General features: G+C 42.2%; 1 protein-coding gene and 1 gene segment (V, D, J or C); one reads left to right on the forward strand and one right to left on the reverse strand.

Moving 5' to 3' along the window:
- The window catches only part of LOC144484535 (uncharacterized), a 303,312-nt gene that overhangs the window by 268,776 nt on the left and 8,581 nt on the right, over window positions 1-25,955 (reverse strand). The window contains 1 exon segment of the mRNA XM_078203050.1: window positions 17,706-17,714. Coding sequence (XP_078059176.1) covers window positions 17,706-17,714 — 9 coding nt within the window.
- LOC144484533 (Ig heavy chain C region-like) lies at window positions 178-14,121 on the forward strand. The segment is given in 7 exon segments: window positions 178-291; window positions 424-732; window positions 1,968-2,015; window positions 10,362-10,667; window positions 11,633-11,944; window positions 12,862-13,170; window positions 13,664-14,121. Coding segments are annotated over 7 exon segments (1,722 nt in total).

The following is a 25,955-nucleotide window of genomic DNA, read 5'->3' on the forward strand; positions in this document are numbered from 1 at the left end:
CACAGATAAAATGTCCATTTTAATATTAGTCTATTATAAATCTCGGAGTCCATACTATTGGGGGTGTGGAAGGGACGTGAGTCCAGTCGCCGCCTCCAGCAGGGAATCAACAGGCGGCGCCTGGAAAGCCGCCCCTTTCTGCCGGGTATTTAAATGCCGCTCACTGGGACCGGAATCCAACAGTCCGGGAGCTGGTTTGTTCACTGAGTTCCTGACACAACCATTTCCCCCAAATCACCAGAAGGATGAGGTCGGCGATTTCTCTCAGTTTGTTGCTGACTTTCTTCTCCGGTGAGTAGTATTTTTTCATTGTCCAAGTCTCTCACTGTTACTGTCTCAGTCTTAGTCTATCTCTGTAATATTCCAGAGTAAAAAATCATTACACCAGGATTAATCCTCGGGTTTTTTGATCTATTTTTACAGGTGTCCAGTCGGAGGTTGTGTTGACTCAGCCAGAGGCAGAGACCGGGCGTCCAGGAGGCTCCCTCAAACTGACCTGTAAAACCAGCGGTTTCACTCTTGGCAGCACCTGGATGGGTTGGATCCGACAGGTTCCAGGACAGGGGTTGGAGTGGCTGGTTTACTACTATAGTTCATCCAGCAACAGCTACGCCCCAGCAATTAAGGATCGATTTACTGCGTCCAAAGACACTTCAAGCAACATCTTCTCTTTGGAAATGACGAGGCTGAAGACCGAAGACACCGCCATCTATTACTGTGCAAGAGACCACAGCGAGAGGAACTAGGGATGGACCCGAACAAGAACAGCTCGAGAGGGAATTCAGCAACTTTCATCATAACCTGAAGGTCAGTACCTGTTTTAAATATAACACTAACGACAGTGATCAGAAGCAAAACACAAACTGCTTCTGACAAACCTAACTTAGTGAAAATTAAACATTAAACCAAGAAAACACACAGACATAATGGGCTGAGCTTTTCACTCTGTTTATATTTACTGTTAACAGTTTCAGCAATTATACACCTGGATATAATGCTCGTTTTAATATTTCTGATACTTGGAGGAGATGTTTTTAGATTGTGTTTTGTAAACTGTTGCATGAAGTGTAATTTACATCACGAATAATGGTCTATTTGAAGTGAATATTGAGCGGCAGTACTGAACAGAAAGTAAGTGCAGTTTTTGTGCGAGTGTCTGTCACTGTGATACAGCAGTGGGTCACAGTGCTGAGCACAGCGACATCCTCATACAAAAACCTCATGGAAAGAGATCGCTCAAATTGGTGATCAGCACCACAGCAGGATTTTCAAAGTAAAAGAGGCTTCAATGAAATAATGCGCAGAAGCAATATTAGTTTGTGAAAAGGTATAAAAATCTTCCCGTAAAATCTGTGTTGAACGATATGCTAAATCTACATAGAGGGTTTAAAAGCATTCCGATACCCCTTGTAAATATAATGACTTGGACAAGCTACAATATCTCACTCATTCGCTCACAGAAGAGGCAGAATCAGATTTTTGAGAGAGCAGTGAAATTAAATCTCTGTATTTTACAGTCAGCAGTCAGACTCAGTATTTGTCATGCTGTGTCTCACTGTGATAACTGGGGTGGCACAACAGTTACTGTCAATACAAAAACCCTTCAGCACTAATTGACCGAGACTGGGTCAGTGCTCTGTTTTACCATCCAAAATTATTTGCAGTGCTGTATTATTTATGCCCAGCTCTGTACAAACAGCGAGAATCAAATGGAAAATTTATGATAACTGTTCAATTATCATTTGGTGTTTTCAATAACATGTTCATGTTATACCCGGTGAAATACAAAACATAAGGGTTATTTATGTAGAGCGAACGGTATCCACAAATACAATAATAATCTCATGAATATTAATTGACTTTGCTTTTCCTCGGGTTTGTGAATATTTAAAATAATGGCGGCTTTTCTGTCTATTTTTTGCAGGGCCAGTTACTGTATGACCCAGCCAAGCGAACGTGACACTGTGGCTACTTTGGCTACTGGGGACAAGGGACCATGGTGACGGTGACTGCAGGTAAGAACCATGCAATTATTTAGTAACTGTTTTACTTGAACTTTTGTTTTATATTTTTTATCGATTTTATTAATTAATTCGTTCACTGAAATGTGGTTTGGTGGATTCTGTACTAAAAATCTTAACAATGTTTCATGTGATTCTGCATAAAATGGGGGTTATAAAATTCTACTGTTAATTGACAAGGCGATGCTGAGGGATTCAATCCTTGGTTGCTGTATTTTGGTGTTTATCTGCTGAGGACATTGTGTGGCTGCGTTACTTTAAAAGTTACTGTCTAACTTCTGTTAAACAGTTTGACGTTTCTGCAGTGTATAAACTCGGTGACATCTAGTGGCTGCGGGTTGTACCATCTGCTGCACACGCATTTGAAATCTAATCCAATATTTTAAAAATGTGTTAAAGATTCTGTATTAATTGAGTGATCATATTCCGCTTACTCGCAATGCCGGTGTGGTTCTGACATATTTCTGTTAATTTAATCATTGATTAGTTTGGTGATGAGCGGATTGGCTGGATTTAAATTTGAGATTTGCTGTCAATGTTACATTTGATTCTATTGAAAGTGTTTGTAGAATTGAGCTGCTTCTGCATTATGCGGGGTTCAGTGATATTTTGTTTTCTGTTGAGGAGATTGTGGGTCTGGGTGACTTTGAATAAGTAAAATTTTTGAAATGGTTTGGCGATTCTGCATTATTTAATCTCGGTGACACTGAGCTGTTACACACTTTGTGATTGAATACAAACAGTCTTCGCGTCTGAAACTGCTTGACGCATGATTATATGTTGAAATCAGGCAGGCTTTATTCCATTGGCATTTTTGAAAATCATAATTGATAATTGCAGGTTAAACTAAATCACAGTTTACGCAGTTTGTTCAGAATATAGTTTGCCACTGCATTCACTATTTGGTTAACCTGCAATGTTAAATCTCAGTGATTGCTGCTGCTTTTACCATCCAAATGTTTAAATATGTTTGAAATATGATCCAATATGAACAAAATGTGGTAAAGTTTCCATATTAATGTGTTGGATATATTCTATCTCTTCACAATGCTATTGCTATTATTCCAGATTTCTGTTTTGTTTAATAATTCATACATTTGGTGACGAGCTGTTTTGCTGGATTCGATATTGAGATTTTCTTGCAATGATACATTTTATTATGTTGAATGAATAATTGAGCTGCTTCTTCATGAAGCGGAATAATTCCCTCAGTGATGTGCTTTGGAGTGTTTATGTTCAGGAGATTCTGTGGTTCGGCCACTATGATAGTTTAAAATTTGCGAAGTGATTTGATGTTTCCGCATTGTTTCTGCATTGTTTAAACTCGGCGGCACTGAGCGGTTACACATTTTCTGGTTGAATGCAAAGAATCTCTGAGTTTGAAAGTCCTTGTAGTAGAAAACAGGCATGTTTTGGGAAAAAATGAAATCAAGATATCACAACATTTTTATAAATTTTAACTAATGTTTAAATATTAAAATAAATCATAACTTACAAAGTTCACTTGGACACTAAGTCATTGCTGCAATCACAAACTTCTCATTAACCAATTTGATCATGAAATTAAGATAAATCAAACAATTATTGATCGGCAATATAACTCCATATTCACCAAAGATTTTTTTATGTTAATATCATTATTCATTAATCACCTCTAATAGTTCTGTTCAATTAAAATGACCAGAAAAGTTTCTGGGCTGGAAATATTTTGTGATAATTCCAGAAACTATTTCAATGATAACGTGCTGTTTCCATAGCAGCGCTCAATTCAACAAGATACTTTGCATTAGTCGTTATATCCCAGATTAAGTTCGCATTCACTGGAATACGAGTTTTGCAGAATAAGACGTTGCTTTTTGGCAATTTATGTATCCGATTATTACATTTTCTTTCTGTGCAGTCGCAATCAGATTATTCCCTCCAAGTAATTTATAATTGGATACCGAGATAATTAATTACTAATCTCATCTCAAAATTTGTGAAATGGTTTGGTGTTTCTCAATTGTTTCTGTATTGTTTCAACTCTGTGATACTGAGCGGTTACACGTTTTCTGGCTAAATGAAAATAAAACTGCGTTTGAAAATTCTTGCAGGGATAAAGGAAAAAGGTTTCGGAAAAATAAAATAATTAGATGTTTGGGCTTTTATCCATGTTAACTGGTGCTTACATATTAAAATAAATCATGAATTACAATTCTTATAGAGACACTGTATCTCTGTTAGGGACATTACACTACCCTGAATCTGTTATATTTGAGGTGCTCATTTTCAGAAAAAATACATTTTTGCCCAGTTTTCATGATTTGAGACAGACAGGGAGAGATAGTTAAAAGGCGAAGGGAGTTTTGAAATGAACATCAGGTTAATTTAAATTTTTATTGACTTTTTTGCAGTTGTAATTTGACCTTAGATCAATTAGAATCAAACAGTTTGAATAAATTTGACAGAGCGAACAGAGTTTTCTGACAGGTGGAATTCGCTGACACTCAAGCAATTTTCACATAATTGTGTTTGAATTGTAGTAAAGTGTCAACAGAAACTGGCTAGAGATGGGCAAGTTAATGTTTGAAATTCAAAAAGATTAATTTAAATAAAAATATTATACTATTATAAATACTATAAAAATAATCTTATCTCTGCACTTGATAATAACATCATGTCTCCCATTACTGCTGAACACAGGATAGAATTATGGGAAGAATAAATGACAGAATAGAAGAATTGATTCTATCTGAACCTTATGTTTAATTCATATTAAATATTATAATGAAGAAAAAGTCTGGACTTACATTCTGCATCATGTTTTAGTGTTACAGAGGATTTGAATCAATTGTCCTCTTTGTGTTTGCACGGTTTAATTCAGATCTTCTTTAATTAAACAATGTGTTCAGTAATTAAGTTATATGGATGTTCTAAATTACTAAATCTTGGAAGCAGTATTATTGATTTCAAACTGCCAGGCCGTTACAGTCTATACATATTCAGCAGTATGCAATTTTAACACGTTTGCAGGTTATAATAAGACACTTGTAGTAAAAGTGAAAAAGTAAAATATCACAATGTGATTAGATTTAAGTAAATGAATAACAGATGTCTGAATGTTTCTGTTCAGTAATTTGAAATTATATTTAACATTGTCTAAGATTTAATTGTAACCTAATTATTTAACGATGTTGGAGGCAGAAGCACATTTTGAATGATTGAAAACCCATTTTATTACAGAGTACAAATGAGCTGACAGGAGAACTAACTAGTAATTAACAATAACTTAAAATATAATATTGCTGCTGATTAATTCAAAACAAACTACCTTGAATATTGTACAGGCGTGCAAAATACAATCCGTTTTAGAGAATATTCAATTGTGTCGGAAATGAATTCAGAAACAAAACATTACTTTACTCAGCTGTGCTCACTCGATAAAGTGTTTTGCTTTGATTAATTTGTTGAGTACATTTAATTAAGAAATTAGATCTAATCAGGTAATGATTTTCAATCTAAATGTTTCTTGATTTGGTTACTTCTTGCTGTGTCACTGCATCTCTGTTAGGGACATTGAACTGTCCTGAATCTGTTATTTTTGATTGCTCATTTTCGGCGAAATTACATTTTTACATAGTTTTCGAGAAGTGAGACAGAGGAATAATTAACAGTCGAAAGGAGTTTTGAAATGAATATCAGTTTAATTTAAAATAGGTTATTAATTTTCTGTTGTTGTAAGTTGGCCATTGATCAATTAGAATCCAACAGTTTGAATGAAATTGACAGATTGAACAGATCTATCTGCTGGGCACTCGATTGTTGCACCGTTTATGTCTGTTCTGTTTCTGTGCGCGTGGTCACTGTGTTGGGGCCAGGAAACACACACACACACACACACACACATGCACTATCCCTCCCACATTCCCGTACTCTCACTTCGTCTCACACTCATTCACATGCTCCCTCTCTCATACGAACACTTCCACACGCATTCTCTCACGCAGGCACATATTTCTCTCTCTTTCACACGCTTACTCCCTTACACATTATCTCACATACGCACAATCTTGCTCTCAAACCCTGTCTCTCACAAAGACTCTCTCTCACACGCACACAGTCTCTCCGTCTCTCACACACGAACACACATGTATACACAATGCATCTCTCTGAAACACTCCACCTATCACAGACACGTTTTCTCTCAATCGTTATTTCACTCACACACACTCACACATCCACTCTGTCTAATTTTCACACTTTTTCTCGCTCACACTCTCCCCGCCCCTCCACACACGCACACACACACACACACACACACACACACTTTGAAGAACAGAGACACTCACACACATAAAGAATATCTCTTCAAACACACACTCTCTCTCTCACACACACACATTCGCGATATCACATATCCTTTCTCTCACGCACACTCTCTCCTCTTGCACACACAGACCACTGTCTCACACACGTGCAAAAGCACTCATGTGTCTGACACACTCTCACCCACATAAACCACACACAACGTCTCTCTCTCACACACAAAAACTCTTTCTCTCTGTCACAGACACACACGCTCACACACACACACACACACACTCAAAAATATTGCTTCTATCACCCACACACATTGTACACATCTTTCTCACTCACACGCAATCCCATGCACACTTTCACACACTCATGAACCTACTATTTTGCTTTCAAATAGGCACTCCCTCTCGCACACACTGTCTTTCACATGAACACAACACTCTCTCCCACACACAGACCCTCCTTCTCAAGCACACGCACTCTCTTTCACAGACACCCTGTATCTCATATAGACACACTTCTTTTCACATAAACACACACTCAATCACACACAGAAGTACTCTTTCATACAGACTCCCCACACACATTCTCCCCGCCCCTCCACACACACACTTTCAAGGTGAGACACACTATCACACACAAAGAATAACTCTTCAAACACATGCTCTCTCACACACACACATTATCTCACACACCCTTTCTCGCACACACACTCTCCCCTCTTGCACGCACAGCCCACGGTCTTACACACGTGCAAACGTAGTCTATCACACACAGGCACCCTCCCACACATTCACTCTCTCACACACACACACCCAAACACCCTCTCACACACTTTCCATCTCACATACGTCAGAGTGTCTGTCCTTGACATCATAGAATAGAATCATAGGATCCTACAGTGCAGAAGGAGGCCATTCAGCCCATCGAGTCTGCACCAACAGCAATCCCGATCCCCATAACCACATGTATTTACCCTAACTAGTCACCCTGACACTAAGGCGCAATTTAGCACGGCTAATCCACCGAACCCGCACATCTTTGGACTGTGGGAGGAAACAGGAGCACCCGAATGAAACCCAAATAGACATGGGGGGAACTTGCAAACTCCACACAGACAGTGACCCAAGTCGGGAATCCAACTCTGAGGCAGCAGCGCTAATCACTGTGCCACCGTGCCACCATCCCCCCGCCCCCCCCCCACTTACTCACTCGCATTCACTCACTCACCCTCATTCACTCACACTCACACCCTCATTCACTCACCAGCACTCACTCACTCACACCCACTCACCCTCACACATCCTCACTCACTCATCCCCATTCACTCACTGTCACTCAGCCACCCACACTCACGCGCTATCACTCACTCAACCTCACTCACTAACCCTCAGTCACTCACTCAGAGCCTCAGTCACTCACCAACACTCATAATCACCTTCATTCACTCATCCCACTAACCCACCCTCACTCACCCAGTCTCACTCACTCTCACTCACTCACTCTACTTACCCACCCTCACTTATCCAGTCTCACTCACTCTCCCTCACCCTCACTCACCCCACTTACGCACCTTCACTCATCCAGTCTCAATCACTCTCACTCACTCACCGCATTTACCCTCCCTCACTTATCCAGTCTCAATCTCTCTCACTCACACTCACTCACTCTCCCCACTTACCGACCCTCACTCACCCAGACGCACCCCCACACACTCAAGCTCAATCACCCTCTCTCTCTCACGTACGCCACCTGACCCATTCAAACTCACTGAGACTCACGCACCTACATTCACTCACACACCCTCACATATTCACCATCACTCAAGGTCACCCACCCTAACTCACAGATCCTCAATCACTCATCCTCACTCAAACACCTTCAATCACTCACCCTCACTCATCCACCCATCCGCATTTATTCTCCCTCACACACTCTCACACCACCCTCAATAACACACCCTGACTCACTCACTCTCTCACCCTCACTTACAAAGTCACATTCACTCCTCACCCTCATTCACTCGCTCTCACTCACCCACCTTCACTAACCTTCACGCATCCTCACTCGCTCACCCTCATTCATTCATTCTCTCTTACCGACACTCACTCACCCACCTTCACTCACACATTCAGCCACCTTCACTCACCCACCCTCTCTCACACACCCTCATTTACTCACGTTCTCTCACCCTCACCCACACTTACTCACTCACACTCAATCACTCACCCTCACTTACCCACCTTCCATCACTCACACACCATCACTCATCCACTTTCACTCCTTCAATCACTCACCCTCACGCACTCACATTCTCTCACTCACACTCGCTAAACCTGTGTGTGGAGGTCTGCAACGAGAGAGAAGAAAGATCTCAAGCGGCAGTTTGGTCTTCAAATGTGGGAGCTGCCCTGCGAATGTGGAGAGCTGGGGGGAATCCCTGGGGGCTCAGGGCCAAGGACAATGGCAAAGAGCCGGGGAGAACAGGAGGCGTGCTAAAGGGCAGAGAGCTGGGGGCGGGGGGGGGGGGGTGCACAGAGTCTGGGGAAAGGGCCGAGAGCCGGGGAAAGGGCAGAGAGCCAGGAGAAAGGGCAGAGAGCCAGGAGAAATGGGAAAGAGCGCCAATGGAAAGGGCAGGGAGCCAGGTGAAAGGGCAGAGAAACAGGAGAAAAGGCAGCGAGATGGAGGAAATGGCAGAGAGATCAGGGAAAGAGGAGAAGCCAGGATAAAGGGCAGGGAGGCCGGGGAAAGGACAGAGAGCCGACGAAAAGTGCAAAAGAGCCCTGGGGAAAGGGCAGAGAGTCAGGGGGAAAGACAGAGAGTCAGGGGGGAAGGGCAGAGAGCCGGGGGAACGGGGAAAGAGAATAGTGAGCAGGGACAGAGGGCAGAGAGCCGGGGGAAAGGGTAGGGTGCTGAGGGAAAGGGCAGAGAGCTGGGGGAGAGGGCACAGAGCTGGAGGGAAGTGTCGAGATCCAGGTGGAAGTGCAGAGAGCCAGGTGAAAGGGGAAAGGAGCCACAGGGAATGGCAGAGAGCCAAGGGAAAGGGCAGAGAGCCAGGGAAAATGGGCAGAGAGTGGGTGATCGACGGGCGGAGTGAGGAGGTGCAAAATAGAGCTATCACCACAATCAGATCATCTGTAATCTCAGTGAACTATGGAGGTGACTTCAGGGTCCGAATGGTCAACTCTTGCTATTAATGTACGACCCTTAAATTAATCAATGTTGCAATTATTTGAATTTGTAATCACATTTACAGTTTCCTGGTCATTCAGTAAGTATTCATTCCGAAGGTATTTCTGAAGGAAAGTCACTAATCTTCGTTTTGTGGAGTGAGAGGCAGTGAGTTGGAGAGAGGAAGGGGCATCAGTCAGTTTGAACACAGGCAATATCCAAAAATTACAATGTGGAGATGCCGGCGTTAGGTTGGGGTGGGCACAGTAAGGAGTCTCACAACACCAGGTTAAAGTCCAACACGCTTATTTGGAATTGCGAACTTTTGGAGCTCTTTCATCAGGTGAGTGGCTGATATGAATGAAGAGACAACTTCTTCATCACAAAGTGCTGTTGTTTGAGAAATAGGTAGTGCCTGAAATAATGGAGAAAGTCTTTACTCTTCTCTGTTAATCCAATGAATGGTATGTCATTACGATGACATCAAAATGTTTTTGTCTTTCCAATCTGATAGAGGTGGTGACAGTGATGTGAGTTTCTACAAAAATTGCGATTCCCAACTGATAGGAGTAACAGAAGCTCAAAGGTGTGCGTAGGTTTTAATCGGGAAATATTAACTTAAGTTCATAATTCTAGTCAAATCGTGACGTTGAAACATAGAAAATAGAAGCAGGAGGAGGCCATTCGGCCCTTTGACCCTGCTCCACCATTCACTTTGATCATGGCTCAATAATATCCTGACCCCGCCTACTACCCATATCCTTTAGCCCCAAGAGCTATACCTAATATAGAAACATACTTGTATAAATATGTTTGATTAATTAATAAACGCAGGTAATAGTCTAACTTGTTTAATCGACTATTCTTTCCCAGCGACACCGTCTCCGCCCACTCTCTACAGCCTCGTCTCTTCCTGTCAGCAACACAACTCCGCTGGCTCCATCACCTACGGCTGTTTGGCGATGGACTACTCTCCAGATATCTCCAAACTGACCTGGAAGAAAAATGGGCAGCTGATCGACACTGGATTTAAGAATTATCCATCAGTGAGAAACGCAAAGGGAACTTACACCTTGAGCAGCCAATTAACCATCACCCAGTCAGAGGGAGAGTGCAGCAAAATCAAGTGTGAGGTTCGACACAGCGACTCAGTCAAGAGCATTGGAATGCAATGTAAGTGTTGTGGAACTTGGGCAAGACAGGAACGCTCTGATTGAACTGTATAAGGCTTTAGTTATAACTGATATGTAGCACTCTGAAAAATGGAATTATGCAAAATCCAGGTAAGTGCCTACTGACTGAAAAGTTGCTCAGAACCAAAGAACAACAGAAATGTTACTGTGCAGAATGAGGCCATTTAGCCCATCATGTCTGTGCTGGCCAAAAGGGAGAACAAATAAACTAGCCTGACAAAGTAAGCCTATTTTCCAGCCCTTGCTCCGTAGCATTGCAGCTTAAAGCACTTGAGATGCAGACCCAGATACCTTTTAAATGACCATGCTCCCTGGTAATTGAGCCCTCCACTTGGGGAATGAATTATTTCTGCCTACGTCCCTTATTATTTTGTGAACCACAATTATGTCACGCCTCAGCCTCCTCTTTTCCTAAAGAGAACAAACCCTGCCTATCCAATCTCGCCTCATGGCGGGAATTTTCAGTCCCTGGCAACATTCTTGTAAACCTCATCTCTCTCCAGAGTCATTACGTTATTCCTGCAACGTGGTGACCAGAACTGTACAGCAAACTCCAAACGTGGCCTAACTCGGTTTTAAGCAGCTCCATCATTGTATCACTGTTTTTGCATTCAATATCTCACATAATAGAGGAACTAATCCGATATGCTTTCTTGATCAACTTTTCCAGCTGCCCTTCCATCTACAAGGACCTGTGGACGTGCTCTCTAAGGTCTTGCATTTCCTCAATCCCTCTGAACATTCCAGTTTATTGCCTTGCTTTGTTTTCCCTCCCCAAATGCATTGTATGGCACTTTTGACGGTTGAATTCCATTCGCTATTTCCCTGCCAATTCAACCAAACCATGGATATAATTCTCAAATCGGCAGCTATGGTGCTAAAATAAAAGAATTAATTTTAATTGATGTCAATTGAATCTTCAAGTAACGTCTGAACATTTGTTTGTTGAAGGCCCAATCGTTATCACCCCAACCGTTATCCTCACCGTGAGTTCCAGTGAAGAAATCACCAGCAGAAAATTTGCAACCATCGTCTGTTCAATCATTGATTTCCAGCCAAAGTCAATGACGGTGGAGTGGCTGAAGAATGGACAACCCATGAATTCAGGAATTGTCACCTCTCCCGCCTGTGAAGTGAATGGGAACTTCTCGGCCAGCAGTCGGTTGACAGTCTCCGCTCAGGAATGGTTCAGCAAAGTGGTCTATACCTGCCAGGTCACTCATCCAGGATTCACTCAGAGTCAGAACATCAGCGGATCTCTGGGTAAGAGACTCAAACCGAGAAAAAAATTATTCCGCTGTTAATCGAAATTAGGGGTCTATTAAAGTTAATACAAAGCATAGAACAACTTCTAAGTTATTGTCATGTAGTTTGCTGCATTGGGACAGTGCCCCATTCAGAACTTCATCACAACATCAATTTTTGTTATTCCTTCATGAGATGTGCATTTGTGGCCCATCCCGGAGGCCACTTAAGTGTCAACCACGTTACTGTGGATCTGGAGTCACATGCATGCCAGGCCAGATAAAGACAACAGATTTACTTTTCTAAACGGCATTCGTGAACCAGGTGGGTTTTTACAACAACGGCTTCATGATGATCATTTGACTTTTAATGATAGATTTTTACTAAATTCAAATTTCACCATCTGCAGTGGTGAGATTCGAATCTGTGTCCCCAGAGTCGTGCCCTGGGTTACAAGACCATTGGCAACACCACCATGCCACTGCCTCCCCTTGAAATAGTGTTCCCTTCCATTTTAAAGTAACATAGTGAGCGAGGTGGTCTTGATGTCAGCTTTTTCCTGAGACAGCCGGTAAGATTTGGAGAGACAGTCGGTGTCGGACTGTTTCACAGGTCACAGCATAGGGGTAAAATATTGGGAAGTGTATCCACCCTACTTATAAACTAACTGCCAGTACTTGGTTCCTGAGTTCAGGAATGCTATATTTGTTTAGGAATACTGCAATGTTGATTCATGAGAATGATACCGCTGCTAAAATACTTGAACAAAAAGAGAATAATTTCACAGAGCAGGCTGGTTTTCCATCCTCCATAGAGGCTGAAAGGTGATAGTTAGAAGTTGATATATCGAAGGCAACTTCGTCTCCTTCAGGCTGAAGACTGCTGTCCTGCTTCTGAAGAGGGAACTAGGGTTGATTTTCATTTTTCATTCACAGATCCTCCCCAGTGCCCTGATACCACAGTGACGATACAGCCCCCGCCAATAGAACAGGTCTTATTGGAGGCGACCGTGACCTTAACCTGCATCATTTCTCATGCTCCCTATGGAGTCAATGTGTCCTGGATCCGAGACAGGAAGTATTTGAAATCAGAGATTGCCGAAAAGCCAGGAGCGGATCCTGACAGCGTGGTCAGCAACTTAAACATCTCGACACAAGCCTGGCTGAGTGCGGCTGTGTTTGACTGCGTGGTGAGCCATCAGGATCTGCCGACTCCTTTAAGAAAATCCATCCACAAGGAAACAGGTGAGCTGAGAGATTGAAGCAATAAATGCGTCACTGTGTCTATTTCCAGTGTCAGTGTACTGGTCAATATTCAGTATTCAGTGCATTAATGGTGTCCCCTGAGTGGAAACTCTACTAACTAAAAACTGGGAGTTGTAGATATTTTTACGGGGAAATTTGATGTGTTGATGAATGAAAAGTGAACTGAAGGCGATGTTATTGGGTTTAGATCGAATAACGAGGGAGGAGCCTGATGTGGAGCATGAAAACCAAAAATAAAGCCGATCAGTTGGGCCGAATAGCCTGATTCTGTGATGTAAAATTTCTGGAACTTCCCAATCCAGCCCCCTGAGTTATTTGATAAAATAATTGTGTTCACCTCTGCTCCAAACTGGAAGTCAAAAATGGAAACATTGAAAATCGAAACGAAGCACATTTTTCTGATATCTAGCCAGCAGTTTCATTGTCTCCAGAATTCTCCAGTTTATTGACATTTATTGTACATTTTCTGCAGATCCAAATCCGCGGGAACCGTTCGTCTCTGTCCTCTTGCCCTCGGCAGAAGAAGTCTCCGCCCAGAGATTCGTCTCCCTCAGCTGCTTAGTGAGACGTTTCTCCCCTCGAGAGATCTTCGTCAAGTGGACCGTCAACGACAAGCCGGTGAATCCTGGGAACTATAAGAACACCGAGGTGGTCGCGGAGAGCGGGAATAGCTCCTTCTTCATGTACAGCCTGTTATCCATTGCAGCAGAGGAATGGTCCAGCGGCGCTTCTTACTCCTGTGTGGTGGGACATGAAGCCATCCCCTTGAAGATCATCAACAGAACAGTTGACAAATCCAGCGGTAAACCCAGTTTTGTGAACATTTCCCTTGCACTGATGGACACCGTTAATTCATGTCAATGAGAATCACTCGGTTACATTAAAAACTTCAATAAAAATAATAAAATCGTTTTCCTCCAACGATAAATGAAATACCCAATTGCTTAATTGATTGGTTTTCAATTTTACTTCCACTATGTATCTTTGGTTTGAGTTAGGTATTTCCACGTCTCGGGCTCAAGCCTTGTTGAACCAGTGCACCCAGCTCAGATACACCCTGGGTTAGAGGCAGAGTAGAGCACATTCATTCCAGTATTCTGCAAAATATCTTCACCGACTTTCCTACCACTGAGGAGAAATCCGACAATTTCAACATTTCTGACAAACAAACACAATTTAGATCTCGGTGTTCCTGCTTCTCTCATTGTCCATGCCTTTACCATTGATGTCAGCTTTAAGCTGCTGCACCACACCCACTGGGAACTGAAGTGAGGGTCACACAGAAACATGGAGCAACAACCCCCCCCATCAGAGAGAGGGGAGAGTGAAATTGTGAACATACCGGATTCCTACTCACCCAACAAAGAGAGGGGAGGAGCAGTAGCTAACCCATGTACCATCACTTCCTCAATGAAAAGAGGAGGAATGTCATTATTTAATCCACTCACCTCCACCTCGTCAGTGGTTAGAACCATCAGGCACATTGCTTCACCGGGTAGAGAGAGGGAAATTATGAGCTCACTCTCCTCCCTCTTCGCAAGTAACGTGTTTGGAAGGGACCAGCTCTCTACTAGAAGAACCCAGTTGCCAACAGTACAAATTAGCTTCTGGCTTATTTGTTGCAGAGTTTGAAGTATCATTATCCTAATCAATGTGATGCATATATACTTATGCAACATAATTTTAAAATGTTTCTGCACTCTTGTTCCTGTTAATCATGTCCTGGCATTGATTTCCCACAATGCAAATTGAAACAAATGATTGAATCCTCCCCGGTTTTTACTGTTCTGTCCCTGATGTTTCCGAGATGCATCAATGAATGATTTCATTCGTTCTCCTGATATCTCCGTGCCACTCACATAAACTACATTCATACAGCAAAACATTGAAAATATGCTCCATTATTCGTATTGTTTGGATCATTTTCAGTTAATGATTGCGGTGAAACTTGGAGCAACAGCTAAAAAATACACACACTGACAATACTCCACAAAACTGTCACAATTATAAATACACACATAAGCGCACACACACACACTCACACTCACACACATACACACACACACATCGACACAAATGCACAACTACACACACAAATACACATACTCACACATATGCACACAAATACAGAAAGACACATGTAAATATACACACGCAAACGCATGCATATACCCCCACACACATACATATACAGAAATAGGGACAGGCACATTCAAATACAAACACAGAAACACACAAATACACAACAGATACACTTTCACACACCATAGGTACACTCAATATTTGCACAGACGAACACACATGCAGAGAAACAAGAATGCACACACAAATGCACTCATGGGCAAAACATGCACAAACAAAAATACACACTTACACAAATCCACCCACACAAAAATACACCCAGACACAAACACATCCGTACACAAATATACATAGGGACACACCCATTCTCTCTCTCTCTTTCTCTCTCACACACACACACACATACACACGCACACACACACACACATAAGAACATAAGAACATAAGAAATAGGAGCAGGAGTAGGCCATCTGGCCCTTCGAGCCTGCCCCGCCATTCAACAAGATCATGGCTGATCTGAAGCGAATCAGTTCCACTTACCCGCCTGCTCCCCATATCCCCTAATTCCCTTATCGATCAGAAAACTATCTACCCGTGATTTAAGCATATTCAACGAGGAAGCCTCCACCACTTCAATGGGCAGAGAATTCCAGAGATTCACTACCCTCTGAGAGAAGAAGTTCCCCCTCAACTCTGTTCTGAACCGGCCCCCCCTTATTTTGAGGCTGTGCCCTCTAGTTCTGGTTTCCCTTCTAAGTGGAAAGAATCTCGCCACCTCTACCCTATCCAGCCCCTTCATTATCTTATATGTCTCTATAAGATCACCCCTCATCCTTCTAAACTCACATACGAACACATAGACACGCGCCCTTGTACAAACAGACACTAAAACAACAACATACACACACATAATCAAATATGTACAAACGCACACATGTACACATGAAACACACAAGTACATACACATACACATACGTGAGTAGGTACAGACCCAAACACAAACACATACATGCATAGACACAATACAGACAGATACACACGCATGCAGACCCACATAAATACACAAGCACATACTTAGACTCAAATAAATACATATATTAGCACACGTTCACGCTGATAGGAATATAGATATAAAGACACACAATGTTATACACATTCACAAACATATATGGAAATACATATAAACAAATCACCAGACTGCATATAGAAGAACAGACAGCAAAACATTTACACACAAACATGTTGACGCAAACATTAACATGCTCATAGAACAGAACACCATAGCACACATTACTACACATCGAAACACAAATATACATCAACGCACCGTTATAAAGAATGTCAACACGTGTATACATACACTGACATGTTAACAGGCGTGCACACAGACACATGGAGAAACAGACGCACACAGAAAGGGAAACAGTAAGTAGTCACCTGACGATGGGGCAACGCTCCGAAAGCTCGTGCAACCAAATAAACCTGTTGGACTTTAACCTGGTGTTGTGAGACTACTTACTGTGCCGACCCCAGTCCAACGCCGGCAACTCCACAGAAAGGGAAACAAACATTACTAGAGTGACAGAAATTAACACAGAGCAATAGGCATAAACACATGTGCACGCATTAAGAATGGCATTAATATATATTCATAGACTTCACACAATAATAGAGTCATATATACACAATGACAAAAGAATAAAATATGCGCACAGATGCAGACACACAACTACACAAATCAACAATCACAGGCAAATGTACGCGCACATTAACACTCATAATCACATATTAACTCAGAGCCAAAGATTAATGCAGAGCACGAGATGCTCATGCACACGCACACAAATGCAAAATCTTCAATACAAACGGTAGGCAAATGATGAAAGTACAATTTAAACGTGACTTTTTAATGGAGATATCCACAGATTTATTATCCCAATGTACAATGAACAGATAAACACGCTGAGAAACTGAATTAAGCTCACGATCTACTAAACATTTCCACCATAAAGAAGCACAGATCGGAAATTACATCCCAACTCTTAAACAACAACATTCACAGTTTACAGATCAGTAACCATCTGTGAAAACAATCATTGATCAGTGAACGTTCCTCGATATCAGTCATAATATTCTTCAATAAGGGATAGTTCCGAATTGTCAAAAAATCAACTGATTTTCAAGAAAACATCTTCAGTGCTTTCTGACATGGACTGTCCAAGGAATGTCAATAAAGATCAGGTGTGAAAATAGTTACGGAGGTCGGTTACTGACTGTCCTGAGCTTAAGAGTAGGTATACATTGAAAATTAAGTTCAAGATTAAATGAACAGTTTAAAAAGGAGAACGGGGAAAATAAAGATAACAATAAGATTACCTGGATAAATAAAGTAATCTAATTTCATATCCTGGTCTCCGTCCCCTAGACTCCACCGACCGCATCTGGATTGAAGACAATGAGGATGATAACAGCAACATCTGGACAACGGCTTCCACATTCATTGTCCTGTTCTTCCTGAGCATTTTCTACAGCACTGCGGTCACTCTGGTGAAGGTGAGATGATTGAATGCACTCACATATCAAACTGACAGAATGGATTTGAAAATTCTCTTAATATCTCTTTAATATCCCGCATCATCAACATCTGCTTCATTATTGTATCTTTCTTTTACAGATCAAGTGATGGGTTGAATTTTGGAAGCTGCAGATTTCCCTCAGCTGATTATTATGATCTCCGTATGACACAAATACAATATCTGCTCTTGGTGACTCTATCAGTAAAATTCTCTCAGTTTATCATTCTGAATCTGTAACTGAGACAATCATAGACGGTATTCAGTTTTCAGAGTGAAAAGTACGAGGCATTTTTTGTTATAATGTAATTGTGGTTAATAGTCTCCCCATAGTTTAAATATCATGTATAAATAAGAAACTTTTCTCATTCCATTTCCATATTTGTTAATTCCTCTTTCTATTAAGGTCCTGTTTTCTCTTTCTGGTGTATGTAACAGATGTACAAATATTGACGGATTCCCTGTGCATGTATTGTGTTCTCAATGTGAAGCTCGATCGTTAAATTCACTTTTCTAACTTTAAAAAATAATGTCGCTGTAAAATATTCTCTGAATTTTTAAAATAAATATTGAATGAAAATTTAACCATCTCTGGCTTGGCTTAATTCCGTTTTCCAAAGCCCATCAACTCCGCCCCATATTCCATATTATGCGGTTTCCCCTCTTTCCTAGACATGTCTGTTCCCCAATCCTGTGCTTGAACTCAAGGCCGTTCAGTGAAAGAGTCACTGCGCCACCCAGTGGCCAATCCGTATAAAGACACCTTCATCTCTGTCTTTTTATGATAAAATCCAGAGACAGAGCGAGTGAACAATGAGAAGAACCGCGGTGATTTCACTCATAAACTGGTCTGCCACTGACCGAGTTTCAGGTAATTCTAAAAAGCAAAGGCTCTGTTTCATCAGAGGCCGATGCAGGACAGTGTGTGTGGCAGAAGATAGTTTCCTTTACACTGCCCCTTAAAAAAACTATCAGTGTCGCTGCAGCGTGTGAATCTCTCTATATTTCGTCCGATGAAATACTTACAAGGCAGACATGCCACAAGCTAGATAGAGAACACATGCAGAGCAGAGGTGCAAACCATGAGGTGAAACCAAGAGACTGAGGTGCATTTCACATAAGCACATAATAGATTACAAATTTCCAAATTAAGGCGAGTGCTATGGGATAATTTGAGATGACCAATACTGTATTTAACTACAGACAATATAAAACTCACGTGGCAGATATCTCTGTGTAAGGACGGAACATTTATTTAAAACAAAAACAGAACTATCAGCTGCTTGGAGATGACCAAAAGGGTTAAGTCGCTCTGGAACCGAGCGGCAGGATCTTTCCGATGCATCTAACGTGTACCATCAATAACAGATCAATTATAGATTGTCGTACCGATCGTTCCGACCTCATATTAGTTTAAGAATCAATTACGTTCAGTAAACATATATCAATAATAATTCCTGACAAGTTGCTCAGCCAATCGCATTTTACAACACAGCATAATGATATCTCCTTCATCCATTTAAATCGGAGGCTGACTCATCTGTAATCAGTATCTGGGAGAATCAGGAAGGTGAGATAGAGTCATAGAGTCACAGAGGTATAAGCATGCAAACAGGCCCTTCGGCCCAACATGTCCATGCCGCCCTTTTAAACGACAGGGCTCGTCCTAATTGCCCGCGTTTGGCCCATTACCCTCAATAGCCATTTAACTCTCTGTGCACTTTTTAAAAGACTGTCTGGCAGCTTGTTCCAGACACTCACCACCCTCTGTGTGAAAGAATTACCCCTCTGGACCCCTTTATATCTCTCCCCTCTCACCTTAAACTTATGCCCTCTCGTTTCAGGCTCCCCTACCTTTGGGAAAATATATTTCCTATCAAGCTGATCTATGCCCCTTATTATTTTATAGACCTCTGTAAGATCACCACTCAGCCTCCTACGCTCCAGAAATGAAAAGCCCCAATCTATCCAACCACTCATTATAATTTAAACCATCAAGTCCCGGTAGCATCCTAGCAAATCTTTTCTGCACTCTTTCAAGATTAATAATACCCTTCCTATAATAGGGCGACCAGAACTGCACAAAGTATTCCAAGTGTGGCCTTACCAATATTTTGTACAACTTCAACAAGACGTCCCAACTCCTGTATTCAATTTTCTGACGAATGAAACCAAGCATGTCGAGTGCCTTCTTCACTGCTCTGTCCACATGTGACTCCACTTTCAATGAGCTATGAACATGTACCTGTTGATCTCTTTGTTCTATAACTTTCCCCAACGCCCTACCATCCTGCTGGTCTAGTGGTAAGGGTTCAGCGCTTTCAGGGTCGCAGACTGGCTTCAATATATTCAGATTTAATGTTTTTGATCAACAAACTTGAATTACTTCCTGATCGAAAGCAACTCTGTCAGCATCAGTCGAGTGAGATTTTGCTTCCTAGTTGGAAAAGTCACATGGGCAACAGGCTGAGAACAAACACAGATAGTGAAAAGGGGGTGTTCGGATGCAAAGCACTGACGATGGATGTGGTGATACAGGGTAAAGTCTGGGTAATGGGTCAGATTTAACCGGATGCACTGACAGAAATATCACTCATTTGTGGATGAAAATCTCGGGCGAAATGACAAGGAAACTTCTCACTGAATGAAACACTAAACTATTTGACTTCGACTGATTGTAAGCAGTTTTCATTCGGAAAACAGTAACTGTGAGATTAGCAAAGCGGGATGGAGACAGTCTCAGTTTGAGAGGTGATGCAGCAACGTTTAAAATTAACGAGAACCAATCAACGTTGTCCTTGTCCATCAATCCTTGTGTCAGTTAATCCATCCTGTCTTGCTCGCTATCACAGGGATTCTTTTCACTGTGTGATTCCCGTCCTAAATGCCGGAAAAACTCATCAGCTCAATTAATGTTTCATGCGAAACGAGAATAACTGAAATCAGAACCATTATGGAAATGTTCAAATGTGACCGGGGACCTTCCACGTGTGAGGCCAACGTGACAACCACTACACTACAGAAACACGGCGATGCATGCATGTGAAACAGATCCGGCTAACTGGCGGAACAACTAAACTCGTTTCAAGGCTGTCAGTTACTCGCTTTGCCTTGTCTCTGCTGGTTTTTCGAGTCAAAATGAATGATGATACATTCTACTGCATTCAATTCAAGTAATCACATGCTTTGACCAAAGGTGTTCAGAACGTTTATAGTAATTTAAGTGAAAATGTGACAGTGGGGGATTTGATCCCACTCCGCCATAAACATCACGATCCTAAATTTGTGTCTTAGACTTCCCATCAACGGCAGCACCAGAAGTCATTGCTGTCAGAGTTGGTATTGGCAGTGAACAAAATCAATGGAGCTGAATTCGGTCACATGCCCCTTCGAGTCTCTTCTGCCATTTAAAATCAAGACGGATCCCCAGCTCAACCACCACCTCATTTCAGGAATCAAATCAATGAAACTTGATTCCACCCAGACAGGGAGAGAATAGAAGGAACAAAAACAAAAGAGGGGAAATGGAGAGTTAGACTGAAAGAGGGAAAGTCCAAGGCAGATGTCCAGAGAGAAAGAGGTAAATATAGAGACAGAGTGGGGTAGACATTGAACGGAACAGATACACTTCACCATTCCTTATGATTTCAAGAAAAAAACAAACTTGGAGCATTGGAAAGAGCAAATACTACAGCCCTGAAAAAGATTCTGGCAATGGTGCTGAAGAATTGTGCTTCAGCACTTGCCGCAACCTTAGCAAAGCTGTTCCTCAGCTAGAACACGGGCATCTAACCGCCAATGATACAATATGCCCAAGATTGCCCGCTTTACAAAACTCAGATCAAATCCAACACCGCCAATAACTACCAGTCTACTCTTGATCATCTGTAACGTGACGGAAGGGGCAATAAACAATGGTAACAGGAGGCACTCCAATGCAAACTGGAGGAACATTTACTGATAAAAGTTTATTAATGAAACAGAACATGGTTAAAACAAACAGAAAATGACTTGAGGATCAAAGACAACCAGAGTAAAAGGATGTTCACAATGTTCTGGACACAAATATGGTTTCTCTTTAATTCATCTGTAGCCTGTTCCCTGCCCTCTTTGTGGAACACCTCCGCTCAGTCCACAAGCATGACCCTGACCTTCCGCTTGCTTGCCATTAGAATTCACCACCTTGCTCTCACGCTCACATTTCTGTCCTCGGCCTGCTGCAATGTTCCGGAGAAGCCCAACTCAAGCTGGACGAACAGCCCCTCATCTTCCGATGAGGCACTTTACAGCCTTCTGGATTCAACATTGAGTTCAACAACTTCACACCCTGAACTCTCTCCTCCATTTTGATTTGTTTTTTATTTGCTGAGTGTCAGTCTGCATCTTGTTTTCATGTTTTTTTGCTTCCAGACAGAGCTGTCCTTTATTCTGCCATTAACACTTACTCTGGGCCAATGCTTTGTTTCTTTATGATGTGGAGATGCCGGCATTGGACTGGGGTAAACACCATAAGAGTTTTAACAACACCAGGTTCCTGTTGGACTTTAACCTGCTGTTGTTAAAACTCTGATTGTTTCTTTATTACAACCATTACCTCTCCCTTTGCCTTTTGTTCCAGGACATTTTTGTCATTTAATCTCACCCGCCCTCTAACCAATCCCTGACTTTCCCTTTTGTTCTACCTGCCCCTCCCCCCTTTCTCAGCAGCATCAAACCCATCACATTTCTCCCTCTCTTTCGTTCTGAAGTAGAGTTACATTGGACGTGAAACATTAACTCTGTTTCTCTCTCCACAGATGCTGCCAGACCTGCTGCGTTTTTTCAGTTCTTTCTGTATTTATTTTAAATCTACCTTAGTCATAGGAAAAGCACTCTTTACTATCCAGGATAAAATAAATGTCCTTCATCAGCTTTTGTGGATCATTTCAGTGGAAATGTGCTCTCCCAGGCTCAAAGAGCATCAGCCCACTGGAAGCAAAGGTGTGAGACCGGCCAGTCCAGCAGAAAGAAACCCTCCGACCCTCCCACTTCACCAACTGTCAGAATGAACATGGTTCAGTTCTGGATGTGATCAACAGCAGCAATAACAGCAGAATCCAACCCCAGTAATCACTTGTGAATTCGCTGGTGGCTCAACAGGAGGGATGAATCACTAAATCCTTTCCCACACTTCGAGCAGGTGAATGGCCTCTCCCCGGGGTGAACTCACACGTGGAAGGTCCCCGGTCACATTTGAACATTTCCATAATGGTTCTGATTTCAGTTATTCTCGTTTCGCATGAAACATTAATTGAGCTGATGAGTTTTTTCCGGCATTTCGGACGGGAATCACACAGTAAAAAGAATCCCTGTGATAGCGAGCAAGACAGGATGAATCACTGAATCCCTTCCCACACAGAGAGCAGGTGAACGGTTTCGCTCCGGTGTGAACTCGCTCATGTTTCCGCAGGTTTGATGAAGTTCTGAAGCTCTTTGTGCAGTGAGAGCAGCTGAACGGTCTCTCCTCAGTGTGAATGCGCTGGTGGGACACCAGATACTGAGACCTTTTGAAGCCACTCCCACAGTCAGAGCATTTAAAGGGTCGCTGATTGCTGTGATTGACTTTGTGACTCTGCAGACTGGATAAATCACAGCATCCCCTTCCACACACTGAGCAGGTGAATGGCCGCTCCCTCGTGTGAACTCGCTGGTGATTCCGCAGGTGGGATGATCTTCTAAATGTCTTTGTGCAGTGAGAGCAGCTGAACGGTCTCTCCACAGTGTGAGTGCGCTGGTGATCCATCAGATCCTGAGACCTTTTGAATCCGCTCCCACAGTCAGAGCATTTAAAGGGTCTCTCGCTGTTGTGAGTGACGTTGTATCTCTGCAGGCTGGATAACCGAGTGAATCTGTTCCCACACTCGGAGCAGGTGAACGGTCTCTCCCCAGTGTGAACTTGCTGGTGTTTCCGCAGGTTGGATGATGTTTGAAACTGCTTTGTGCAGTGAGGGCAGCTAAACAGTCCCTCCTCAGTGTGAATGCGCTGGTGTGACAGCAAGTGGGATGACCTTCTAAACCTCTTTGGGCAGTGAGAGCAGCTGAATGGTCTCTCCCCGGTGTGAATGCGCTGGTGGGACATCAGATCCCGAGAGCTTTTGAAACCAGTCCCACAGTCAGAGCATTTAAAGGGTCTCTCACTGGTATGAGTGGGATTTGCTGATCCTTCCAGCCTGCGGAAACACAAGCAAGTTCACATGGAGGAGAGAGGCTGTTCACCTGCTCGGAGTGTAGGAAAGGATTCACTGAGTCATCCAACCTGCTGAGACATTATGGCAGTCACACCGATTAGAGACCTTTTAAATACTCTGACTGTGGGTGTTAATTGTATAATTTGGGGTTAAATATATACAAGCAGTGGACATTGATTGGATGTTTACATGAGCACATATAGACACTTACTGACAGAGCATGGAATGGTATTAGGAGTTATATACCTGTAATGTTTCACTCTGTGAATAAATCTATACCAAGTAAAGATTGGAACCAGTTTCCTCCTCCACCAGAAGGCGGTCAGGATTATAACGTGGTAACAGAGAATGCTTAAAAATACCTGACGTTTCCAATCTGAATGTTTGAGAAGGAATAATGAAAGCTTTGATAAAAATCAGAAGGGGAAAGATGCAAATTGTCTTAAAACTACACAGACAATTTGTTCACACTCCTTGCCAAAGATTAAAAGTCCTGCTTCAAGATTCAGGAGCAGTTGATGAAGAGTATACGAGACTCATACAAGAGACCAGTGCAAAGTGTACAATGTATAAAAATTATTGGAGGATGCCATCACATCCCAACAGTGAACCTTCCCTTGGCACTTGGGGCTGGAGCTGTGGCACCAGCTCAGTTTCTGAATGATGAGTTTTGAGACGTGTGTGAAACCATGAACATTCTGGTCAGGAACACGGCAGCTGAAATTCCTTTCAGTGATGGACTCTGTGAAAGGAATCACACGGTGATCGATGAAATGCTGCAGAAAATCTTAGCTGATCAGCCAAACTGCAAGTTGGTAACTGCACTGGCCTGGACAATTCATGTAAAGAATTCACTTCAGATGGTTGGAGAGTACAATCCCTGTTAATTGGTTTGTGGGAAAAATTCCAAATGACCCTCTGTGCTGGGGATAGTCCTCCTGATTTAGAAGGGATGACAATTAGTACAATTTTTATTCATTCATTATCTGATTGTTTCACTGGTGCTCAAGCTAAGAAATTATTGTAGATCCTCGATGAGGGGTGTCTTATAATGTAATACTTTGTACAAAATAAAGACCATCATGGTTTTTATTTTTCAAATTGTTTTGAAATATTGTGTGTGTTGTTATAATTCGGGTCGAGAACATTAACGTTCAGTGAGAAATCCAAACACCCATCACAAGATTCCAGGTTTTTAAACAAAATCAAACTTTACTGAATATAAAAGGAAAATTAAAAACCAGCTCGTAGAATTATATTTTGTAACAATTTATTCTGTAAACTCAGTTCTGACTCAAAACATGAACTCTATTTTCACTCTCTACAGATGCTGCCAGACCTGCTGAGGTTTTGCAGCATTTTTCAGTTTTTTGTACTTTTTAAACCCTTACTCCTCGACAAGAGTGCCCTTATATTTAATATCTTGAATGTTCATTCACTTCTGTTCCTGGGACAAATCCCAAAGGTATGTCAAAGCTCCCAGAATTCACTTTAATTCGCCTCAGTATTCCAGCTATTCTGCAGGCTCCAAGATTTCATGAGGATCCTTCTATTAGCTTTCGGCTAAACAACTCTCCAACTTTCCTTTGAGATTTCAAAATTAACTCAAAACATGGACTCCTCAATCCAAGCATGAGCTTCACTGCCTTCTTGCTGAGGGATTTAAACATTGGAAACACCCATGGTTCCTAATGACCTCCTCGGCTCCTGTTCCCACAGCTGGTTCACAGCTCCCGCAGCTGGTTCACAGCTCCCGGTCCCACAGCTGGTTCACAGCTCCCGGTCCCACAGCTGGTTCACAGCTCCTGGTCCCACAGCTGGTTCACAGCTCCCGGTCCCACAGCTCCCAAGCTAACTGCAGACTGCCTGCTTTCTGTGAAAA

Source organism: Mustelus asterias, unplaced genomic scaffold (genome assembly GCF_964213995.1).
Source record: "Mustelus asterias unplaced genomic scaffold, sMusAst1.hap1.1 HAP1_SCAFFOLD_114, whole genome shotgun sequence".
Taxonomy (NCBI): Eukaryota; Metazoa; Chordata; class Chondrichthyes; order Carcharhiniformes; family Triakidae; genus Mustelus; species Mustelus asterias.